The sequence below is a fragment of the Cynocephalus volans genome, chromosome 10 (genome assembly GCF_027409185.1).
Source record: "Cynocephalus volans isolate mCynVol1 chromosome 10, mCynVol1.pri, whole genome shotgun sequence".
NCBI lineage: Eukaryota > Metazoa > Chordata > Mammalia > Dermoptera > Cynocephalidae > Cynocephalus > Cynocephalus volans.
The window spans coordinates 10181791-10207301 of NC_084469.1; the positions used below are offsets into that span (position 1 = coordinate 10181791).

At 38.7% G+C, this 25511-nt stretch overlaps 1 protein-coding gene across 1 annotated transcript in view; it reads right to left on the bottom strand.

The window, feature by feature from the left end:
• CA10 (carbonic anhydrase 10) overlaps positions 1-25511 on the bottom strand; it is a 488423-nt gene that overhangs the window by 399871 nt on the left and 63041 nt on the right. Inside the window, exon 2 of the mRNA XM_063113016.1 lies at positions 7497-7571. Within this exon, the coding sequence (XP_062969086.1) occupies positions 7497-7571 (75 nt within the window). The remainder of the gene's footprint in view (positions 1-7496; positions 7572-25511) is intronic.

The window sequence follows — 25511 nt, forward strand, 5'->3', positions numbered from 1 at the left end:
ATATTAATAGCAAAAACAGGAACACCTTGATACACTTTCATAGTCTATAAGGCAAGACTAGACCTAATATATAATTTTATTTTTACAAAAATATTTGAGATGCAGGTCTTATTGTCCTTATTTTAAATAAGTAAACTGAGGCTCAGAGATGTTAGCTGATTTACAAACTTCACTTTCCATCAAACAGTTGGTACACGATGGAGTGGGATTCAAAGCACGAGTTTCTGAGTCCAGTGCACTTTCCATTATACAGCTCTGAAGTGTGGTAATCATGGACTAAATGATAATTAGGAATGCTTATTTGCCTGCAAGAAGTTTACAATCTGTTATTTAGCAGCAGTTCAGATTGCATTATGTTCAATCCACTGCCAGGGCTCTTTTCCACCTTGCCTACCTGGCAGATGCTTATACATCTTTTAAGTCCTGTATCAAGAGAAATCTTTATCTGCAAAGCCTTCCCTGACCCGAAAGGCAGAGTTATTTGCTTTCTCCTTTGTACAGCCAATGGATCTCACCACACCTGTCTCACATCACTTACCAGGCTAAACTGTAACCCTTGGTTTGCATGTCTGTCTCTAAATTCAACTGTGAGATCCTATGATCAGAAACTGTAGTTTATTCTTATTTGTATCCTAGTGTCTAGCAAAGTGTCTGGCACATATCAGGCTCAGAGTAAATTTTAAACGTTATGCATCCCAACTTCTGGGAAAAGACCTAACAGGGGGAGTCACTGTAACATCGCCCTCCCATATGGAGAGAAAATATCCATTAAGTCCTACTTGTTTCCTCTCAGAGATGAGAGATCAGAAATCTAGGGATCCGTACATCACTGATCCCACTTCCAGACACTGATACTGAGAACATAATAAAATTATCCTGAAAATGAAATCAATATTCTATTTCTTAATGTGCGAAATATATCTCCCAAACCAAATGTACATCACACTATCAAACTCTCAGAGAACATTGGAGCTGAAATGGGTCTTTAAAAACCATGCAGCTCAACACCCTGACTTTAGATGTAGGAAATCAAGGTCCTGAGATACTCAGTGACTTGCCTAATATTTTATGTTTGGTTAGTGGAAGAGCCAAGCTTGCAAGCACTTTCCAATACTCTTTGCTGTGTTCATGATCCAAAGGAAGAAGAAGATTGATAACAACAAAACAAGGTCCAAGGGGCAGAATACTGGTGTACTCACCTGCCCACTCTGGGCTCAAGAAAATTCTCTGATTAAAACAAGAATTTACGGGGTAAGGACTGACCACTTCCCACAGAGAGGCTCATTCCCTGACCAAACATTATGCCATGGGGCTCTTTAAAATGCAAGTTTTATCCTTGAGAGAAATTAAAACAAAGTTCTACTCTCAAACAAAAAAGTTCATATGCTCTTTTGCAGCAAAGAAATTGATGTCATAAAGTGAGACATCAGGAGGGGCTTTGGAGTACAATCTAGCTTGAAAAATACTAGCTGTCAATGCAAATAATCTAGGTTCTAGTTCCAACTCCACCATCTCTCTGTTCTACAACTACACACAAATCCCTACCCTTGTTGAATCTTCCACATCTGCTGATTGGTGAGAAATACCTATGGGTCCTACTTTACAAGTTGTCACAAATGAGACACAGCACATGTAGCTATCATGTACACCCTGATAGGATGTAATAAAAATGGCTCTCTGTCTCTATGGAACTTTTCCCCAAAACCCACAATTTCAGTTTAACCATGAGGAAAGCATCACCCAAACCCAATTGTGGCACATTGTACAAAATAGCTGACTAGTCAAAATCATAAAAAATCAGGAAAGATTGAGAAAATGTCACAGCCTGGAAGAGACTAGGGAGACATGATGGCTAAATGCAATGTGGTGTCCTAAGATGGATCATGGAACAGAAAAAGAACCTTAATAGAAAAACCAGGATATATGAAAACAATCTGGAGTTTTGTTAATAGTAATGTGCCTAGGTTGGCTTCTTAGTTTTGACAAATGTACATGCTAATGTAAGACGTTAACATTGGAAATTGGGTAAAGTGTATTATCTTTGAAAATTTTCTGTAAATCTACAATTATTCCAAAATAAAAAGTTTATTTTAAAAGATAAAATGACAACTAGGAAGGATTCCTAAAATGTAATAAGTGATATTTAAATGCTAGATCATGTCTAGAGAGAAGATAGATTTGTATTAAAAAGTTTTGAATGGATTAATCTGGCATAGCATTTTATTTTAATTTTTGTCTTTTGTTCAGTTTGCTTTTTACTAGAAGATAAGATGAACAGAACTATATCGCACTGAAGAAGCAATATCCTCTATAAATCACACATTTAAACATATTTTTAATGGAAAGGGCACTGGATCAGAAGTAAAATGCTGCTTTCATGTTGACCCGCTCTGGGTAGCCCCCTAACACCTTCCAAGACAATCCTGGGAACGGGTCCATCTCTCTCCCACTACCCTCAGTTCCTGGAGGCCACAATGGAGTCTCTCTTTGGTCTCTACCCAACCAGGACCAAGTATGGTCATGCTGAAAGCAGGTGTCTAGAGAGCTTGCTGGACAAGTAGGCCGAAGAGCTCAGGTTCAGCAACATGGGAGTGATCCTTTAGAGGTGACAGAACTGAAGAGAGGCTTTGCACCTGCCCTAGAGTTTGATAAAGTTGGAAAGATACATACCTCAAGGGTCATGGTTTAATGCTTTAAAATGGAAGCAAGCCCCAGATTCTGGTGTCCCAGTCTTAAAAGAACAGAAACTTACCTTTCAACCACTACCACCTGAAGCAGGCATTGTGGGTGAGGGGTTGCTTATTATTTTTAGCAACTGTCTGTCCCACTGGATTGTAAACTCCAAGAGGTTAGAGACCATCTCTTTTTGCAACCCTAGTTCCTAGCATAGTGTCTCCATTAGAGAGAATGTCCAATTTCCCTACTGTTTTGGATAAATGGAATGTGGATAGACAGTACTTGGCACAAACTTTCCTGAAATGAGTTAAATGTGTGTGTATATTTATGCTGAATTATAAATGTGTTATGTACATGTGATATATGTGAGTATATACATGCATATATAACACATATTTTATATACATATATATACACACACACACACATATGAAAATATACACATACACTTTAAATGCTACTACACAAAACCCAGGCTAATTCTCCAATAACATGATTAAGCCAATATTTTTGGTTTTACAGTCTTGTTTAGATGCTATTCCCCCCTTGCCTGGAGGATTAAGAAGGCACTGTATTGATCCTCTGACTCTGATATCCTCACTGGAATACAGTTTGTGACATCACTGTGACCACACTGGCTTTCTGACACATACTTTTGACTGTGTCTCTCCAGAGCACAGAAATGTCTTATAATCCCCATAGTTTAAAGTAATCATGTCTAATCTCCTGAGCACAGAATGCAGAGTTCCATAATCTCGCCCCCATCCCCCTTGCTGGCCTGCTTGTTCATCACACTCCACCCTGCCCTCTGCCCTTTGCACGCTCAGAAGTCTCCACCGCTCCCCAGAGCCCACGTGCATTTTCACCCTCTATTGCCGATGCTGTCTGATGTTCTTCACATTCTTCTCATCTACTTTGACTCATCCTGAACTTTGTCAAGACCCAGTTCTAATTTCCCTCCTTTCTTCTACCCGCATCCTTGTGCTAAGACACCTAGATCTGGAAGAATGCCTTGGGCTGCAAGTGACAGAAAGTTCAACTCAAAGTGGCTCCAACAATAAGAAGTCTGTTATTTCAGTTAACAAAGTCAGTGGTAGCAGGATCATGGTTAATTCAACCCTTGAGTGGGCCATAAAAGATATACGTTCCTTCCAACTTTTTGCTCTGCCAACTTTAGTGTGGCTTTTGTCCCCAAGTTTATTCAGCAGTTCTTGTGTGCCATTGGCAGAACCTGTACAGAACCGTGTTCATGTTTGTACTAGTGTATGTGTCACCTCCAAGCTGGGGAAGGGGGAAGGGGAAGAGAGAGATGTATTTCAAGGAATTGTCTCACGTGACTGTGGAGACTGGCAAATTCAAAATCTTCAAGGCAGGCCGGCAGGATGGAGGCCCAGGGAAGAGTTGATATTGCAGCTTGAGGCCAAAGGTTTCTGGAGGCAGCATTTCCTCTTTCTCAGGGATTCTCAGACTTTTTCTCCTAAGGCCTTCAACTGATAGATTGATGTCTACCCACATTATGGAGGATAATCTGCTTTAGTTAAAGTCTACTGATTTAAATGTTAATCTCATCTAAAATAAAAATAGCTTCACAGCAACATCCAGATGTGTTTGACAAATATCTGGATACCATGGCCTAGCCAAATTGACACATAAAGTTAGCCATAACAATGTCTAAACCACTCACTGGCACAAAAGAGTCTGACATCACCATGGCTGGTATAGATATTAGCCAAGAGTAACCCTCTGGAACTGGGAAGGGGCTCCTCCCCTGAGCACATAGGTATGTGTAAGGTGAACCCACAAACAAAATCTGGGCTTTATTTGCAAGGCAGATTCTGGCTGTGGGTGGGGTCGGATGAAGGTATGGATTTGAGCAGGTAAACAATGAGGTCTATTAAACACCAGGCAGGCAGAATCATGATACCTTATTGCCCCCTTTACGTGTTGTATAATCCCTGTTGGAGCTCTTATTATCCTGAGTCATGGGTTTATGACTTATCTTGCCGTTTAGACTGTGGGTTCACTTTTGAATAAGAACCATGTATCAGTTATCTCTTTATTAATACCCCTAAACATGGTGTCCTGCACCAGGTAGGTACTCCATAAATGCTATCAAACTGACCAAAGTCGGGAATTCTGGTGCCAAATTAACCTTGTACACACCATTGCTGTAGAGCTCCTATATTTCTATCTACCACAAGCTTTGTTGAAGTCACAGATTCACAACTGTTATGTCAACTGACAGTTATTTCTAGACACTTTAGTAAAGAACATATGGGACAATAAAACTTGTTCAAATAGTCTAGTCATATGACATTCACTCCTCTTTCACACACTTAACCTGAAAAAAATCTCAGTACCAAACTGAAGAACACTCAACTTTACACTCAAGGAATGATAACAGAAGGTAAAGGGTCCATCGTTTGCCTCAGGCACCAGCTCAGATAAAGTAGGTCACCCAGAATCTGTCAGATGTTAAAGCCTCAGGTTCAGGTACTTAATTCACAAGTTCTCATGACCCTTATCTTTTTAACAGAATTAGAGTTCCTGAAAGTTTAGAAAATATAATTATCAGATAACCAGTCTTCTTTACCAGGAGGCCAAAGGGCTTAAGGACTATTAAATTCAGAGGATGGTAAAGTCATCTCTCAGTTGGCCACTGTGTAGAGACCTTGAACTTATAAATTCGAGAAACATGTACTGAGCATCCTCCAAGTTTCAGGCATCACGAGAGACCCTCACTTGCATTTTTACACTTTTTAGTTTTTAGCTCTCTGCCTCTTCGCAAGCAGAGAAGTGTCAAATATCCAATTAATTTGTTACTGATAAAATAGTGATAGTTATAGCACTGACAGCTGATGTGTACTGACTTTCACTATGCACCAGACATTATCATAAGCACATTACATCCACAATGTATTTCAATCCTCACATAACCTCATGAGGTCAATTTGGTCTTTCATTCTACAGATGAAGATTCCAGGGGGCTGAGAATGGGCAGGTAACTCACTTACAGTCCACTAACAGGACACCATAGAAACCAGACTCAAGCCCAGGTCTGTAGGACTTCAGACCTTCACGTCTTACTGCTCCCAAGGCAGTGGTTACCATATATCATCTCATTTAAAGCTGGGAATATGGGCAAGTTAAAGTCTTTTAAATCAACACATGAAAGATAGACAGTCTTTCCTTTAGTTGTCCTAGAAGCAACAACCAACTCAAAACAGGGCCATGACTACATGTAAAGAAAGAATGTGTCAACAGAGGAAAACTTTTTTTAAAAAATGGGGCAGAAAAGCAAAATTTTGCAGTGCACATCCAGTTCTATCCATGAGTGTTTCAGTCACTACAGAGGATATTCTCTGTAGGGGAAGTACTAATTTGGCAAGACTTATTATGACCTGGAGGGAATTCTCCTTTGTTGCTCTAATTGCATCCTTACAAGGTAGAAGAATATAATTATAAATGTATTTTCTGGAATATCTTGATATGAGAAGCAGATTCACCAGAAAAAAACCCACAAATATTCTATCTGTTGGAAAGGAATGTCCCCAGTTGTAAATACCAAATGCTGTGTATCTACATCATTTCATACGAACACAACTTGTGTCAATTAAATTGTTATAAGATTATTATTAGAAGCATGGTCATTTTGGGGTAACTTGATCAAGCCCAGTTTCTATGTTCACTGGGCCAAAGAACAGATGTGTCATAGTAAATGAATCAAGTTAAAAATGCTCATTTCTGAGGCGAGTTGGCAGCCAGGTGGCTTTTCCCCGAGCCTCCCACTCTCCTTCACCATGTCTGCTCCTGTTTTTCTCCTGTTGGAAAGCTCCAAGAGTACCTATTATTCCATAGCACGAATGAGAAAAGTGGTGCTCACAGGGTTTTGTTAACTTGCTTAGCTTTGCCCAGCTGATGTAATGGTCTCAACAGAAGAACAGGTAAAATGAACCAGATGACCTGGAACACTGCTCTTTTTTTTTACCTGCCAGCAGCTACAGAGACCTCAGCTGACACCTTTGGCCCTCTGTTTTCAGTGTCTGAGTGGGAATCACACATTGGCTCCTCCTGAGAGCTTTATTTCTTAATCTCTCAGCTAAGCAGTTAAAAATATTCTGCAAAATCTCACCTGACTTCTCTTCCCCCGTTCCCTTTAACATTCTTTCCTAGCTTCTATCCCAACTAAGATCTTGAAGCAGCAAAAGGACAAAGACCATGATGAGGGTAAGAGTAGGGGGAGAAGGCAGGGACCCTCCACCTCGCTTCTAAACTGAAGTCATGGTATGTTTCTGGCTCTAACCTGTCTTCAGGTTTCTGTCCTCTGCTCCCATGCTGATAGTATCCATTTTGCTTGTTATTTTTAGCTGGTGCTTGGCCCAATCTGCTAAGTCCTGACCATGGATGTTGCTGAAGTGACATCATGCTGCCCAGCAAGCTTCCTCATATTTCCTGTTTCATTAATGTTAAGAAATGGCTCTTTCTTTATTAACCAAATGTCAGCAGGCAGAGATTCAGCTCTCGATCCTCCATCCCTTCTCCCTCCCTAACAGAACCTTCTGAGGATGGAAGGAGCTTGGGATTGTAGGCTTAGATGGAAAAAAATGTGTTCTGGTTAAGCAGCCACTCAATAAATTTTCTCTTGATGGAGTACTCCTCTGACACATAAGTTAGACTACATTGCCTTTTGCAATACATTTCATACCATCTAACAAATGTAAAATTCTGGAAATAATACTAGCTTTATTTTAAACTCCTTTTTATTTATTTATCTATAAACAAACAAACAAACAAACAAACAAGAATGAATATGTATTTACCTGGAACAAAGCTTCCCTGGACCACCTCCTTGTATGCCCACCAGCCTTCATGGATTTTTGGTGAATTCTGTTGAGCTAAAGGAAAAGCACAAGAGAAGAAAGACTAAGATAGTAGTAGAGAAGTACTGCGTCCTAGCTGTCCAAATATCCATAAAATAACCCTTTTCTACCCCAAAGTCATTCTCCCACAGCATCTTTTTTTTTCAAGTAGATCATTAACACGTAAACATATTGTCATAGATTTTTATTAGAAATATTCAGATATTTCGATTGAAGTTAAAGAGAAAGTAATTGGGTATTTAAGTTCCCTGTTACTTGTTTGGCTGTCCTCTTCTACTACCTGCCCCTTACACACACACACACACACACACACACACACACACACACACACACACACACACACACACACACACACACACACACACACACACACACACTATTAGAATTGAGGGAAAAGACACACACACACACACACACACACACACACTGTTAGAATTGAGGGGAAAGACACACACACACACACACACACTGTTAGAATTGAGGGAAAAGACACACACACACACACACACACACACACACACACAGTTAGAATTGAGGGAAAAGGCAGATCCCATCCATGGGCCAGGTAAGAACTTTGTATGTACTCAGAACCCTTGTGTTTGGAGAGGCTGGCAGTTTGCTGAATGAGCCAAGCTAGAAGGCTAAAGGGTGCAACCAGCCAGCTTTTCTTAGGTCCCAGGAAAATGAAAACAAGGAGATAAATAACCATGGTGGGAGCTTTTGATATTACAGGGAGAAATGGTAGAAGACTAAAGATATTGGCAAATATTATAGAGATATGTGAGGTCACACTGATGTAACCTCAGAATAATCTTTGAATTTATGACAGCTGATAGGTGAATTGGGGCAGTTCCATTACACCAGTATATGTGCATGCACACCCCTAAGTACAGGTGACACATAAACTTGAACTTACCCCTTTATTAATGAGACTGCATTTATATTTCAGTTCTCAGTCACACTGGTGGAAAATAAGGTAGATTCAACCATATTTAAATTTCCTTCTTTAAATCCCCCCCCCCGCCCCCCAGCCTCCCTTTTCAAAGTCCTAGCCTGGAGACACATCTGGGTTAGACAGAATGGATACAAGACAATGGGTTTGAAAGCAAGGCTTTGTTTGTATGTAGAGAGGATTTGCTAAATTCCTTTAGTTTCTGGATGAGCTTGGATTACTTAGCTCCAAGTGTCTTCCCATAGCATTAAAATCCTTGAGACTTATAGCTCTGCAGTTGAAGGAGAGTTTATGACACAGGACAAGTAAAAGAGAAGCTCACTCTTTCTGGAACTGACAGTGGGGTTAGGGGACTTTAGAAACAAATAGAAGAGGGACAAAGAACCTGTTTAAGGCTCTGGAAAGACTCTACCTTTCAAGTTTCCCATCACAAACCTAGCACATGGACACATCAAACTGCACTAAATTTCCTGGTATTCTGACTTCCCATGTGGTATGGGTAGAGTTCAGGTATTTCCACAGCCCTGGAGAAAGATCCTGAGAATGGCTGAGTTGAGAGCTGGTGTATCTGCTCTGGGGCAGCAGGCAAAGGGGGAAGCGACCTCAAAGCAGAGCCTGGAAAGGTTCTGTTCAGCCAGGGAGCCAAGTGGAAGATTTAAGAGAGACTCTGGGTATTTGTAGTACCAGGAAAGGACAAAGAGATGTGAAGTCAGCCAGGAAGCCTTTAGTCTTGCCCAAGTTGCAAAACTAGATCAAGAGTTAAATGGTTGCAAACTTTACCAAGTGGACAGAAGGCTGGAGCCAGCACTGCCACAACCTGGGAGGCCCAGGCAGGCAAAAACCCCAGGCAGCTTCCCTGCCCCATCTGCAGGCACAGAAGGCAAGAACCAGTGCCATCTGACCAGGGAGGCCCAGGCAGGCAAAAACTTTGGGCAGCTCCCCACCCTGCCTGCACAGAAGGCAAGAGCCAGCACCACCAAGATTAGGGAGGCCCCACACAGCTTCCATGGAGGTGGTCCACAACAGCCACCACCAGAGCATCTACCACTGCAAGGATGGCTTACTGCCACAGTAGCAGCCACAGTCACCACACAGGTGGCCTAATTCATGTTCAACTGCATGGACACAAGGAGAGTCACTAGAGAGGAGCCTTGAAAAAGAGGAGGAAGTCTTTCTTCCCAAAGTCCACTCCAGAGTAATAGAAGAAGCAATCAGTCTACCAAGTGACCAGAAATCAACATAGAGATAATAGAAATATGGAAGAAAAAAGAAAAAGAAAAAAGAAAAGAAGACAATGCCAAAGGGGTATAGTAATTCTCAAGTACCAGACCCTACAGAACAGAAACCTTGAAATGACCACAAAGGAATTCTGATGACTATCTGAAGGAAACTCAATGAGATAAGAGAAGACTCAGTTAGACAGCACAATGAAAAGAGAAAAAATATTCAGGATATCAAGGAGGAAATTTACAAACAGATTAATACCTTAAAAACAAATGTAGTGAAACTCTTCAAACTGAAAGAATCATTCAATGAAATAAAATACAAAAATGAGAGCTTACATAGCAGATTAGAGCAAGCATAAAAAATAATTTCTGATCTCAAAGATGGTCCTTATAAAATAATCCCAGCAGACAAAAAAAGGAAAAAAAAGAAATTTTTTAAAAATGGGGTAAGTCTAACAGAGCTCTCAGACAACCTTAAGCACACAAACATCTGAACCATGGGTGTTCCAGAAGGAGAAGAGAAAGATAAAGGCATTGAAAATCTATTCAATGAAATAATAATGGTAAACTTCCCAGGTATAGAGAGAGACACAGACCTTCAGATCCAGGAAGCTCAAAGATCTCCAAACAGATTCAATCCAAAAATATCCTCTACAAGAGAATAGTCATTAAAAGACATTCTGGTCAAACTGGCAAAGCTTAAAGAGAGAATCCTAAAAGCAGCAAGAGAAAAACATCGAGTCATTTATAAGGGAGCCCTTATCAGACTAACAGCAGATTTCTCAACTGAAACTCCATAGGTGAGAAGAAAACAGTATGATGTATTCAAAATACTAAAAGAAAAAAACTGCCAGCCAAGCATACTACATCCAGCAAGGCTATCCTTCAGAAATGAGGGAGAAATAGTGTATTTCCCAGACAAACAAAAACTGTGGGAGTTCATCACCACATGACCAGCCCTGCAAGGAATTCTCAAGGGAGTCTTGCATCTGGAGTCCAAAAAACAATAATCACTACCATGAATACACAAGAAAGAACAAAACCCGCTGGTAAAACAAAATGCAAATGAGAAAGAAAAAGGAAACTAAATCTTCCTACTTCAAAAAACTAACAAACATTGAAGACAAAAAAATAAAGGAGGAAGAAAGGAACAAAAGATATTTAAAACAACTAAACAAAAAATAATAAAATGCTAAGAGTAAGACAATACCTCTCAATAACAACCCTAAATGTAAATGCATTAAACTCCCCACTCAAAAGACACAGACTGACAAATTGGAATTAAAAGCTAGAACCAACTGTATGCTGTCTTCAAGAGACTCACCTCACCTGTCAAGATGCATACAGACTAACAGTGAAGGTTCGGAAAAAGATATACCACACAAACGGAAACCAAAAATGAGCAGAAGCAACTATTCTTATATCAGATAGAATAGACTTTAAACCAAAAACTATAAAGAGACAAAGAAGGTCACTGTATAATGATAAAGAGATCTATCCAGCAGGAACACATACCAATCATAAATATATATGTACCCAACACTAGAGCACCCAGCTATATAAAGCAAATACTATTAGACCTAAAGAAAGGGATAGACTCAAGCACAACAATAGTGGGAGACCTGAACACCCCTCTCTCAGCACTGGACAGATCATCTGGGCAACAAACCAGCAGAGAAACACAGGATTTAAACTATACTCCAGACCAGCTGGACCTGGCAGATATCTATAGAACATTTCATTCAACAGCTACAAAATATACATTCTTCTCATCAGGACATGGAACATTCTCCAGGATAGACTACATTTTAGGTCACAAATCAAGTCTCAACAACTTTAACAAAATCAAAATCATCTCAGGTATCTTTTTAGACCACAACAGATTAAAACTAGAAATAAATATCAAGAGAAACTCAGGACACTATACAAAAACATGGAAATTAAGCAACAGGCTTCTGAATGACCTATGGCTCCAAGAAGAAATTAAATAGGATATCAAAAAATTTCCTGAAACCAATGAAAATATTGACACATCATACCAAAACGTGTGGGATACTGCAAAAGCAGTACTAAGAGGGAAGTTTATTGCAATAAATGCTTACATCAAAAAATAGAAAGATTTCAAATAAATACCTAATGCTATACGTCAAAGAACTAGAAAAACAAGAACAATCCAATCCCAGTGTTTGTAAATGGAAAGACATAATTAAGATCACAGCAAACCGAAATGATATAGAGACCCAAAACATGATAGAAAAACGAATGAAACAAAAAGTCAGTTTTTTGAAAAGATAAAATAGACAAACCATTAGATAGATTAACAGAAACAGCAACAAAGAGAGAACACCCAAGTAACAAAAATCACGAATGTAAAAGGAAACATTAGAATACCACAGATATGCAAATAATCCTTACAGACTACTACAAATGACTGTACAGCAACAAATTTGATAATCTGGAAGAAATGGATTAATTTCTGGACACTTACAAACTACCAAGACTGAACCAAGAAGACACAGAAAGTCAGAACACACCAATAACAAGCAATGAGATTGAAGCAGTAATCAGCAGTCTTCCAACAAAGAAAAGCCTAGATAGCTTTACTGCTGAATTCTATCAATCCTTTAAAGAAGAATTAATACCAATTCTCTTTAAACTGTTCCAAAAAATTGAAAGAGAGGCCACACTCCCAAACTCATTCTAAGAGGCCAGCATCACTTTGATACCAAAATCAGACAAAAATTCAACAAAAAAAGAAAACTAAAGGCCAATATCTTTGATGAATATAGACACCAAAAACCTCAACAAAATGCTAGCAATCAGAATACAGCAACACATCAGAAAAATTATACACCATGATCAAGTGGTATTCATCCTATGGAGTCAAGGATGGTTCAACATATGCAAGTCAATAAATGTGATACAGCACATCAAAAAAACCAAGGACAAAAACATATTATTATCTTAATAGATGCAGTAAAAGCTTTTGACAAAATTCAACATCCCATCATGATAAAGGCTCTCAGCAAATTATGTAAAGAAGGAAAGTATTTCAACCCAGTGAAAGCTGTATAGGACAAGCCCACCATCAGTAAGGCTTTTCCCTTAAGAACAGGAACAAGACAAGGATGCCCACTCTCACCACTCCTATTTAACATAGTATTGGAAGTACTAGCTAGAGCAATCAGGCAAGAGAAAGAAATAAAGAGCATCTAGACTGGAAAAGATGAAGTCAATTTGTTCTTATTTGCAGATGACATGATCCTATATACAGAAAAACCTAAAGAGTCTACCAGAAAACTCTTAGAGCTGATTAACAATTTCAGTAGTGTTGTAGGACACAAAATCAATGCCCCCAAATCAGTAGCATTCATATTCTCCAACAGCAAGCTAGACAAAAAAGAAATTTAAAAAGTCAGCCCATTGACTATAGTCACCAAAAAAAAAAAAAAAATCTAGGAATTAATTTAACCAAGAAGGTGAAAGATCTGTACAATGAGTACTACAAACAACTACTGAAAGAAGTTAAAGAAGCCACAAAAAGGAAGAAAGACATTCCATGCTCTTGGATCAGAAGAATCAACATTGCAAAACTGTCCATACTATCCAAAGCCAATCTATAGATTCAATGCAATCCCCATGAAAATACCAATGACATTCTTCACAGAACTAGAAAAAAACAATCTTGACATTCATATGGAATGACAAAAGACCCCAAAGCCAAAGTAATCCTGAGAAAATAAAATAAAGCCAGAGGCATAACACTACTTGACTTCAAATTATACTATAAAGATATAGTAACCAAAACAGTATGGTACTGGCATAAAAACAGACACTTGGAACAATTGAACAGGATAGAGAACCTAGAAATCAACCCACATTTTTACCGCTAACTGATCTTTGACAAAGGCACCAAGAACATACATTGGGAAAAGGACTGCCTCTTCAATAAATGGTGCTGGGAAAACTGGATATCCATATTTACAAGAATGAATCTTAACCCATACCTCTCACCATATACTAAATCAACTCAGAGTGGGTTAAAGGCTTAAATATAAGACCTGAAACTTTAAAACTCCTAGAAGAAAACAAAAAGGAAACCCTTCAGGATTTAGGACTGTGCAAAGACTTTATGAATAACAACCCAAAGGCACAGACAACAAAAGAAAAAATTAAACAAATGGGATTATATATCAAACCAAAAAGCTTCTGCACAGGAAAGGAAACAATGAACAAAGTGAAAAAACAATTTATGGAATGGGAGAAAACTTTTGCAAACTATGCATCCAACAAGGGATTGATATCCAGAATGTACAAGGAACTCAAACAACTACACAGTAAAAAAACAAATAAACCAATTAAAAAATGGGCAGGAGCTAAGTAGACATTTTTCAAAGGAAGACATGCATATGGCCAACAGGCACTTTACAAAATTCTCAGTGTCACTAATTATCAGGGAAATGCAAATTAAAACCCCATTGAGATATCATCTCTCCACAGTTAGAATGGCTGTATTCAAAAGACTGGGTGGCAGACATGGAGAACAATTGCAATTTGAGGTGGTGGGCATGGTGATAGTATTGATTTGCTCGCCACATCTTGGGCACAGGTGCTTAATGTCAGCTTGGTTCCCCATGAATGTGTATAGTCAATCAAAATAAAAATAAATAAATAAAAATATAAAAAATAAAATTAAAAAAATCCTTTAATGGTTTTTTAGAAAATGGTAACTAGGTGAGGTGATGGATATGTTAGTTAGCTTGGTTATGGTGATTATTTTACAGTGTATTTGTATGTCAAACATCAAGTTGTACATCTTAAGTATATGCAATTGCTATTTGTCAGTTTTACCTCAGTAAAGCTGGAAACAAAGTGGCAAAAAAAATTTCACCAAGTGGGTGGAAAAGGACATTTCTCTAGAGTTCAGAAAGAATTCTCTGGGCCTTGTCATAGCATGATCTACCCTCCTTCTCCTCTCCAATTCATTGGAGGGTTGTCATAGAGGAGAAAATCCCCAAATCTTAAAAATCCTTCAGATCGGACATTCCTTAAGGCACTCAGACTCAACAGCTCTTTTTCGAAGCAAATGCTCTGTAATGCTCACCTTGACTATAGTTAAATAAAATTCATAGACAGTACAACTTACTAAAAAAACCCAACCCTGATATTTCACTAGACTTCAGCCCAGCTCTGCTAGACATGGAACATGGCTGAAGCCTGGAAACAATACACGTTTCTAAAAGCTCAAAAGCATTGCGGGGAGGGGAAGGGAGGATTCGGTAAAGGGACACGAAAATCAACTACATTGTATATTGATAAAATAAAATAAATAAATAAATAAATAAATAATAAAAGCTCAAAAGCATTGAAATGCAAGCATCACTCAACAGCTTTGCATCAGAGATAAACCAGGACTGGTTTTGCTTGCACAGATAGGAAATTCTGTTCTGAGTTTCATCAAAACTCATCAAGTTTTATCCAATCAGGATCGTTGACTGTCATTAAACAATTTAAACCATAAATGCAGCCTTATTTCTTTATTCTCAGAGCTAGTTACAGGGGAAGCTGCTCTGTTGTATGTTTCATTATTCCAAGTAAGCATCCACTCAACACTTGAAAATTTTGTTTTACATTAAATTTTTTACCGAAGAGTTGTACAAAATTTTTTTTACAGTATTTATACTCATCATTTCAAAAACTCAGCATAGTGCCCTAACTATAATATAAAGGAGAAAGAAAAGAAATGTAACTTACAATAACATATACAGATATCAGTGTGGCAATGCTTGAGCTTGATACACTAGAACAGAGATTGACAAACTAGTGCCTCCTAGCCAGATATGGCCCACTGTCTGTTTTTGTACCATGCAAGTGTTAAGAATAGTTTCACATTTTTAAATGGTTAAAAAAACCAAAGAAGAATATTATCTTGTGATGTGAAAATTATATTAAAGTCAAAGTTCAGTGTCCATGAAGAAAGCATTATTGGCATATGAAAACGTCTATTTATTTACATATTGTCTACGGCTGCATTCTCACTACAATGACAGAGTCAAATAGTTGTGAAAGAGACCATTTGGCCCCCAAAGCCTAAATGTTTCATCAATGGCTCTTTACTGAAACAGTTGTTGACAACTAATTTATACACATAATCTCAAAAAGAGAAACAATCAATATAATAAATGTAATGCTTTAACTGTAATATAAGGCAGAAACACAAGGAACATTGTTTATAATAAAATACTATATACTTCAACATGTAAGTACTTGGGCATGATGTACCTGAAGATAAAATAAAGTTGGAGGCTTGATTGAAACAGGTGCAAATTATACTACTGTATTGGCGATTCCAGAATCCATGAGTGGTTTTGACTTCAGTGGTGTGATTCTCCAGAACAGTGAACAATTCTTGACAAAATTCAGAACAAAATGAAGTACCACCTTCTCTGGATTTACATGGTACTTGTGTTGCTGAAGAAGAGGGTATATTAAAACTTTGTAAGAAATGCTCTGTGTTCACATGTAAAATTGAATTTGATTGTAGGCTTGGATTAATCAAACTCTTTTTACTCACTTGAATGTTTGCTAGGACATAGGATAATTTGTCATTGTTTGGAACTAGCTAATGTATTGCAGAGCATATAGCACCTATGCTCCCTTCATTTGATGCTAATTGCAACCTTCTTTATTATAACAATCTCGAGAGCCCTCACCCATTTCCAAAATATTCCCCAAGGAACGATGGCAGCCCTGCTGACAGTCTCTGACCTAAAGTTACTATTTAAGGCCCTATTTATACATGCTAAATGAGATAGAGGAAAACATTACATTGAACACTAATCAGAGATAGTGTTTTGTCTAAATAGATAAAAGATACAGACATCATCTTCTTCTATATATCTGAGTGGTAATGTCCTGTCGAGTACAATTGCTACCCCATTAAATATTCAAATTTTTTTCCTACCCTTCCCTGCCATTCAACCATATCCTTAAGAAACTCTCATTTCTAAAAAGGATAAAGCAGTGAGGAAAAAAGAGAAAACAAAGGTACTTGCTGTCAAGATGGCAAAAAGGGAACTCTAACTCTAATAAAATCCTAAGTAAGAGGACCAGATTTTCGGATTTTTAGGTGCATTCATATTTTCTCTCTTTCTCTATCACGTGCGTGTGACACACACACACCCTTATAAGGAAGGCCTATCAGTCTGATAGAAACACCTTTAAGAAACGAAGCCCTTGGACCCTGAATAATTAAGAGCATTGCAACTAAAAAAAAAAAAAAGTGTTGTTACTGACAAAAGTATCACAGAAAGCCTCTGTTCCATCAAGAAAGTTGCAAAACACTTTATACTCTCTCTTCATTTCCAATCTGCTTCTTCAGCTTTCCCATCCATTCGGAGGTAGGATTATGTAAGGTTTTAGCAGGTGACAGGATGATCAGACTATCTGAATAAAGCCTATCATAATGGTAGAATTGCAAAGTTCCTGCTAGCATTCCGTGACATTCATTGTGAAGAGCCAAATTCACCCGCCAAAAATCAATCAGCCTGAGTAGAGCCCATTTGATATCTGTCAATTACAAAATATAATAGCTGCAGGCTAGAGTTGAAGAAAATGATGGTGTTTTAGGTAATACCTTTTCAAATGCCCTTGGATGCTCAGTCTGGCCTCATACTGTTTGGCAACTTTGAAAGACAGGATGGCACATTTAAAAGGTACCTCATTTACAGCTCTGCTACAGTACTACAAGAGGCTTATTTTAGATGGAGCACCTAGAGAAATACAGGATTCCGATTTTAACGCCTCCCACCAGATCTTTGGCAGTCATCTTGTTGTTTACATCTGATTTCAAGTGAGTGGAGAGCTGATTGAGAATTCCTCAGAGCAAACAGGTAAACAGAGAGATGCCTTAGTTTCTGCAGCATTCTCTGCTTCTCTTGCCTGTGAGTCAGAATTTCTTTACTTATCATGCAACCAGCCCCTGGGAAAAATCCAGGTGTCTAATCAAAAAAATTGTGCTGACGGTAAAAGCTGTCATCACTGCCAGACAAGGAAATATACATAGCAAGAGAAAACATATTTAAATTGTATTCTCCTTTTTTTCATTGTGGCAGTTTGAGGACTTTCGAGTCACAAAAGAAAACTCAGACTCTCAGGATATTGTAAGAGACACAGAGTTCATTGGTCTAACTGCTTCTTGTACAAATGAGGAAACTGAGGCATAGAGAAGGGATGTCTTTTATAAAAGCATAGGGTCTTAAAACATGAGTTAAGAGGGCCGACCCCCGTGGCTCACTCGGGAGAGTGCGGTGCTGGGAGCGCAGCAGCGCTCCTGCCGCGGGTTCGGATCCTATATAGGGATGGCCGGTGCACTCACTGGCTGAGCACGGTCACAAAAAAAAAAAAAAAAAAAAAAAAAAATGAGTTAAGAAACTTTCTGAAAAGGGGCAGATAATAAATAATTTAGGCTGTGAAGGCCGTATTGTCTCTGTCCCAACTACTCAACTTTGCCACTGTAGCACAAAAGCAGCCATACACAATACAAATGGGAGTGGCTGGGGCCGAGCCCATGGCGCACTTGGTAGAGTGCTGCGCTGGCAGTGCGGCGACGCTCCCGCCGCGGGTTCGGATCCTATATAGGACTGACCGGTGCACTCACTGGCTGAGTGCCGGTCACGAAAAAACGACAAAAAAAAAAAAAAAAAAAAATGGGAGTGGCTGTGTGCCGATACATTTTTTCTGTTTTCCATTTTATTTCTTTCCTAATAAAATTTTCTTCACAAAAACCGGAGAGCTGGATTTAGTCTGTAGGCCATACTTTGCTGACTTCTTAGGGCTAGAAAGAATTGCCATCTAGTTTTGCTTCCTATACAAATGTCCAAATGTAAACTACTTTAAAGAAAATCAGAAAGAATTTTGAAATATATGGGTTTCTAATTATAATGCATATGGTATGAGATCAATATTCACTGCAGAAAGTGTGTGTAATGCTAAATCTTTTGCAGATTTTCTGAAATTGATCACCAGAGTCTTTATAAAATTTGATGTTCATTCCCCAACCCATTTCCACTGGGTTAAACCATCAACGTTGGAGGGGCCTCATATGATCAAGGCCATAACCTCATGCTGGGCTTTCCAAACCCATCAAAAATCAACTACATAGATTGGGACCTGAATGATTCCCCGACCCCCCATAAAAATAAAAATTCTCTCCACAAGTCCATAACACAGTTTCTGGATGACTTCTAGAACTTCATCTGTTTCCATAAACAAAGCATTACATTTTCACATGCTAATTCTTTCATATCATTCAGAGGTTAACTTTAATAACTCTATTTATAAATTTTTTCAATTCCTATCCTTCCTTATTATTAGTTTCAATCCCTATCATTAATTGTAAGACAAAGCCCACTGCTCCAATCTTAGTAACTTAGCTTAGGTTCATAGAAAACCACAATTGCAAAATATCTCTACATGGAAATTACAGTGGTCCCTTGACCTGGTGGAAAACAAGATTCAAGAGCAACATTGCAGACTGCACAGGTGAGGTGGGGAAGGAAGTAGTGCAAGAGGGAGCAGAGAAGGCCTCAGGACACAGGGGCCGAAGAGAGATTATTCTAATGAAACTACACCATCAATCAAAACACACCAAACCCTAAGCAGGCACATTGCACAAAAGAGCTTCCAAGTCCTGGGTCGGTACTATTATACCTGGACCAGATGGTTGACGACAAGCAAAGGTGAAGCCAAGTATATGGGAGATGCAGTTACAGACACACGCGGCTGTGGTTATTCGGTCTTAATGTGATAGTAGGAGCCCTGCACAGTTGATTCCCTGAGAAATTGCTTTTCTTGGCCTGAGGAGGTAACTCAAGAAAGGAAGTGCTAAGCCTATTGACCAAGAGAACACCAGATGGAGGAAGGCAAAAATGTCCTTCTAACATTAAAAGCATGAGGCAAAGTACCATATCTCCAGGATATCACTCTTTTTACTTTAACGGCTAATTCTGCCTCCTACGTGGGAAACAGGAACACTGAGAAGAGCATGGATAACCAGAGGAAATGTAACAACCTCCCCAGTGTACTGCCTGGTGCCTGTTGGACTGACAGGGATAATGCCCTGCCTCAAGTGCTTAACTTTTACACTGCCTGGTAGGTATTTCCCTCCATTATGCACCCTCAGTATTATGTGTTCTACAGTTAAGCATTGAGAGAGTGCTCCACACTTTATCTGTTTCCATGGCATTCTTTGACACTGAACTGTAACTTTCTTGAGGTCAGAGAATGTGTCTTCTTTTAAAATCCCACAATATGGGATATATATAACATTCCATAAATAAAATGCAAAGCTTAGTACTTAATAGGTGCCCAATAAACATCAGGTGAATGTATGATAAATGCTGTAGTGAAGTTGTACATTACACAAACTTGCAGTCCAGCTTGCACAATCCTTGGGAGGTTTTAGTCTATATCTAAGGATTTGTTGTGATGCATATATTTGTGGTCAGTGGGAATGTGGACAAGAGTGTTTTTAAGTTGGTTGACAGGCCCATGCTTACCTAACAGATGGAAGAGCACTAGAAACTGACATCCTGACTGGGGAAATTAAAGCCATAGCAAACCCACTTTTATTTAGCTCCATGTGTTTTATTTAAAAGCAAAGGGGTTGGGGGGCGGGGAGTACCATACCTGCGACTATTTACATCTCTGTCATGTTTTACTTTTCCTGAATTTGTGAGATAAGGATGAAACTCATTTCTATCTTTCCACCCGGTGTGACCCTCCACCCCCACTTACCATAAAAACTAGACAGAACACTCAGATTATCAAAGATTACACCAGCTAACTAGGTGACAAAGTGACTTTTCCTAGCAGAGAAGATGGATTGATCTAGAATCACCTTGCACATTTGGCCAGACCCAAGCAAGGTGATGTCAAAATTATATTTACATTGGGAGATAAGGAAAGAAAAAGATTGGTAATGGGGCAGACTGCATTACTTTCACCTAAAAAGCTTTGCTGAGATCAAGGTTAAGAGTCTCAAAGGAAACTAGAGTTAAAAATCAACAAGAGAAAAGTCCCTAACATGGCTGGTCCTTAGCCTGGTTTTCTAGAATTTCTGCAATGTGGATTTGCCACATATTCCAATATCATTTCTCATAATGTTTACAAAATTTGTTCTACTTGCTGTCCCCAAGTATACCATGTGTATTACTGTCAGAACATATTCTCTCTACCCTTCTATTCTCCCCTGGAATTCCCTCTTTATCTGCTTCTTAACTTGTCTTGCTCAATTCTCAGAGTCTCACCAATTCCCACTCTTTTCAAGAAACCTCTGCTGATCATTCCATCTCCACTGTAGTCCCTCACTTCCTGGAATTTCAGAACGTTAGCGTCTATTCCTCATTTGTCACTCTCTTTAATTCAACAGACATTTATTGAGTACCTATGATTGTCAGGCAGTGTTCTAAGCATTGAAGATCCAGAGTGTCTGTTTTCCAAGTAGTTACAGTTCACTGGAGAGAGAAGGAAAAAAGCAAACAACTGAATTAAAATATAGAGAGAATATGGGACAGGCAAAGGTACTCTGCAGGATAATTAAAGAGGGTGAGGTAACAGAGAGTGACGGAAGGATACATTACGTGGTGTTACAGGGTTGGCCTTTGAGATTGTGACACTTAACCTGAGATTTAAGTGACAAAAAAGATCTGGCCTTGTAAAGATCAGCAGTCATAGGATTTCAGGTGGATTCAAAGACTCTAAGGCAGGAAGGAGTTTGGCTTTTTAAGAAGCATAAAAGTGGCCATTATGGGTGGTTATAGTAGATGTGTTGGGGGGGAGGGGAGGTTGAAGAAGAGGACCCACCACGTAGGGAGTGGCCAGGGGGAATGGCTTTAGCCAAGGCAGTGTCGGTGCAGATAGAATGTTGTATGTTTTAGAGGAAGAGTGAATCGCACCTGCTAATGAATTGAATGAGGGACGTTAAAGACCGTACATCAAAGACAACTCTCACCATTTCTGGCCTGAGTGACTAGATAGTGACAGTTACTGAGCTGTCAGGGAGACTGCGGAGGAAGAGCTTTGGAGCATAAAGTGGAGCCCAGAGTTCTGTCTGAGACCGGCAGATGTCAAGTCGGCAGTTGCATATCAATGTAGTTCTGAGGAGAGGCCCACGTGAGATATACTTTTAGGACTCTTTGATGTAGAGAAGACATTTAAAGCCATGAGTCTAGAAGAGGTTACCAAAAAGAATATGAAAGTATATAGAGGGAGACCAAAAGTATACAGCTCTGGGATGTTTAATATTTAGAGGGTCAATAGAGGAGGACGACCCACAATGACACTGCAAGGAGAGGCCAATCAGATCGGAGAAAAGAAAAGAAACAGGAGAGAAAATGGCAGTCTAGTCTAGTGCCATTTCTAGTACTTTTCTCTCTCTCTTTCTCTCTCTGTCTCTGTCTCTCTTTATGCATACACAGATATACTTTTTATTTTAGAATAGTTTTGTATTTATAGAAAAAATACAAAGATGGTACAGAGAGTCCCCATACATAAGGCATACCCAGACTCTCCTAATATTAACATCCGATGTTCGTACAGCACATTTGTCACAAATAATGAGCCAATATTGATACATTAACTAAAGTCCATAATTTATTCAGATTTCCTGGTTTTCAGCCCAATGTCCTTTTCCTGTTCTAGGATCCCACGCAGGACCCCACTGACATTTTGTTGTCATGTTTCCTTTGTCTCCTCATGGCTGCAACACTTTCTTCATAGATTATTAATTTGAATTTTTCTATTAGCCCTATATCCCTGACTAATTTAAAACTTTCTCAAGGGTAAAAATGCTGTGTATTGTTTGCCATAATGCCACACGTATAATAGGTGAACTGGCACAGTGTTTAATTAATATTTGTTTAACAAATCTAGGAAAGAAAGAAAAATATGTAAAGCTCCATTTAGAAATGCTATCCACAAGTTTTTATGGGAATACCCATCCTTCAGGCTACTCTCCACATTTTCCCTGAAATAAGTTTAATGATAAATGGTCTTTAGAATCTAGAAACAGTGTAACTCAAACAATAACAATAGCAGAACACAGAAAAAAAAGGGACAAAAAGATTATCTCTAATCTATGTAATTGCAAGAATGTAGCTATAATTTTGTTTTCTGCTTCTTTCACCAAATATTACTTCTTAAGTTGTTTTCCCATTCTTATTTTTAGTGTACACATATTAGTTCTTTGAGTAGGTAAGACATAATTTACCAATTATTTCCTTTCTATTAGCCATTCACTTGTTTGAATACTGCAGTTAACTTTTCCAGTCCAAAGCTTCCCTTGCTCTCTCTCTTTTAGAACCATTCTTCAGCACAGCATGCCGAAATCAGGGCCAAGGCACAGCAGTATACATGTTAAAGTTACCTTGTAAAAAAATCTTATAACGATTTGCATTGCCACAGTGATGTGATTATTTCTGAAAGGAAAATATTGGGGTACCCGCATGAAAACCAAATAATGATAGAAAAATGCTAATCCATTTTAAAATATTTTTGGCTTCTAACAAATACGTAACTAATCAAGAAACATTACTGCCCTGTCTAATGAATGATACTCTCGGTCACAAATTCATGAGATGAATATTTCATCAAAGGACAGATTTCCTATTTCATCTTTTACCATTGTTATCATTTGGAATCAGGTATAGATGTATTCTCCAAAAGTATTGTAGCTCAGTTTGATAGTAGGATCTATTTATGTTTTTAAACAGATAGATGAAATTTCAGGCCCCAAGAGTTCAAGTCCATGCCCAGGTTCACCCAAAATCATAGCAGTAAGGAGAATGTGTGTGTGCTGTATTCAGAATATTACAAGGGTATTGATATAATGAACCCATTTTTAAACTACAACTGAAAAGAAACTATTGATAATTGCTAAAATCAATGGGTTATTGAATTATGGGACTAATCTCATGTCATCTAAAATTTTTGATCACAGCTAGTAACTCTAAATAAGAATAAAATCTCTTTGCATCTCTCTTAAGCTTGAATTCATGAAGGCTAAACCTAATGACAAGAAAGCAATCACACAGAATTGTTGGTAAACGAACAAACAACAAAAACATTTGCGTCCTCTTCTGAAATTGGAAACAAATGCCTTGAAAGACTGTCAAAAGGACCAACTATGTTAATGTATTTAAGACAATAGTTTGTGCTCAATAAACGGCATCCATTACTGTCATTATTAGATGCTAGGGGCGGATGGTGAAGCCAGAGGCAGAAAGGAAATCTGGCAAAAAGAAAAAAAAGAAGAAAATTGCTCAGAAAAAGAAACTGGAAGCTTTGGCACAATTTTACTTCACTCTGGCTGAAATTTTAAGAAAAGAATCGTAGCCTGATAAAGCATTACTCCGCACACTCGATCCTCCAACATCTGAGCCAAATAGCAGAAAGAAAAAGATATCCCTGCTTGACTCAGGGAGATCTCAGGGGCCTCTGAGGACACTCATGATATTTGTGAGTAAAGAACAGTCAGTGAGAAAACTGTGGGAACAGAACATGAGACTTGAAGCAGAAAAACAACTTACTCAGGGAACTCATGCAGGGAACCTGCGCTCTTTGCTGGGATAAAGCCCGTGAAAGGCCCAATGCCCAATGGGAAAGTAGATACAATGACTTACTATAATTGATTAGCCTTGGTAAGATATAAGGCCACATGTAAACCTCAAGAAAAGGCCAGAGTAGTTTCATTCGTTTATTTTTTCACATACCATCAGCTCGACATCCTTTTTTCCTTGATCCAGATTCTGATCTGCTCAGTATTTGCTGAGCATGCACCACATGACAAGTGCTGTCACTACTTATAAATGGTGGAACCAGTGAATTATGACCATATCTGGGCTGTCCAGACAAGACAAACTAGGGTTCCATTATATAAATAACCAAGACCAAAGTAAAATTTGGAATTTGAGCCATTTGGAGAGTTGTCACTGGGAAGACTTGACCACCCTTCCCATCTCAGCCACTACTTTAGTGAGGATGACTCAAGCATTTATATTCCTTACCTGGAGTTTTCATTCCAGTTCCATCCAATCTTTGAGGCAGCCCACTAAATAGGGTATTGATATTTTCCAGGACTCTGTCATAATTACAATTCTCTTCTGCCTTTATGGCAAAGACAGTGTTACTAATGCCCCAATGTCCATTTCCCCTTTCATACTTAACAAGAGAATTCCCTGTTTTTAAAAAGGTATGTGACTTCTCAGAATAAAGACTACATTTCTCTACCTCTCATAGAGCTAGGTGTGAACACTTGACTAAGTTCTGTCCAAGGAGATGTTAGCGAAGCATGCAAGACTTCCAGGAAGTGTTAAAGGGAACTGCTCTGCCTCTCTTTCTCCTTCCAACAAGCTGGAACATAGACTCGATGGCTAGACCTCAAGTAGCCGTCTTGAACCAAGAAGCAAAAGCCTTATCTCTAGCAACAAGAGAGAAGCTGGGATCCCTGGACTGCCTACATTTACAAGAAATAAAGAGAAATAACTTCCATCTTATTTATAATTGTCTGTCACTCACAGCTGAAACTAATTTTAACTGATACACACTTATCTCTAATAACACAGTGTTAAAACATTTATTCCACTTGTGCTATAGCTTTAACCCATTCTTTCCTATACATTTATGGTGCATAGATACAGGCCCTAAATAATTACTTAAATGGGCAATTACAGCTACCAGATACAATCTGAATTCCTTGTCTCCATGTTCCTGCTGCTG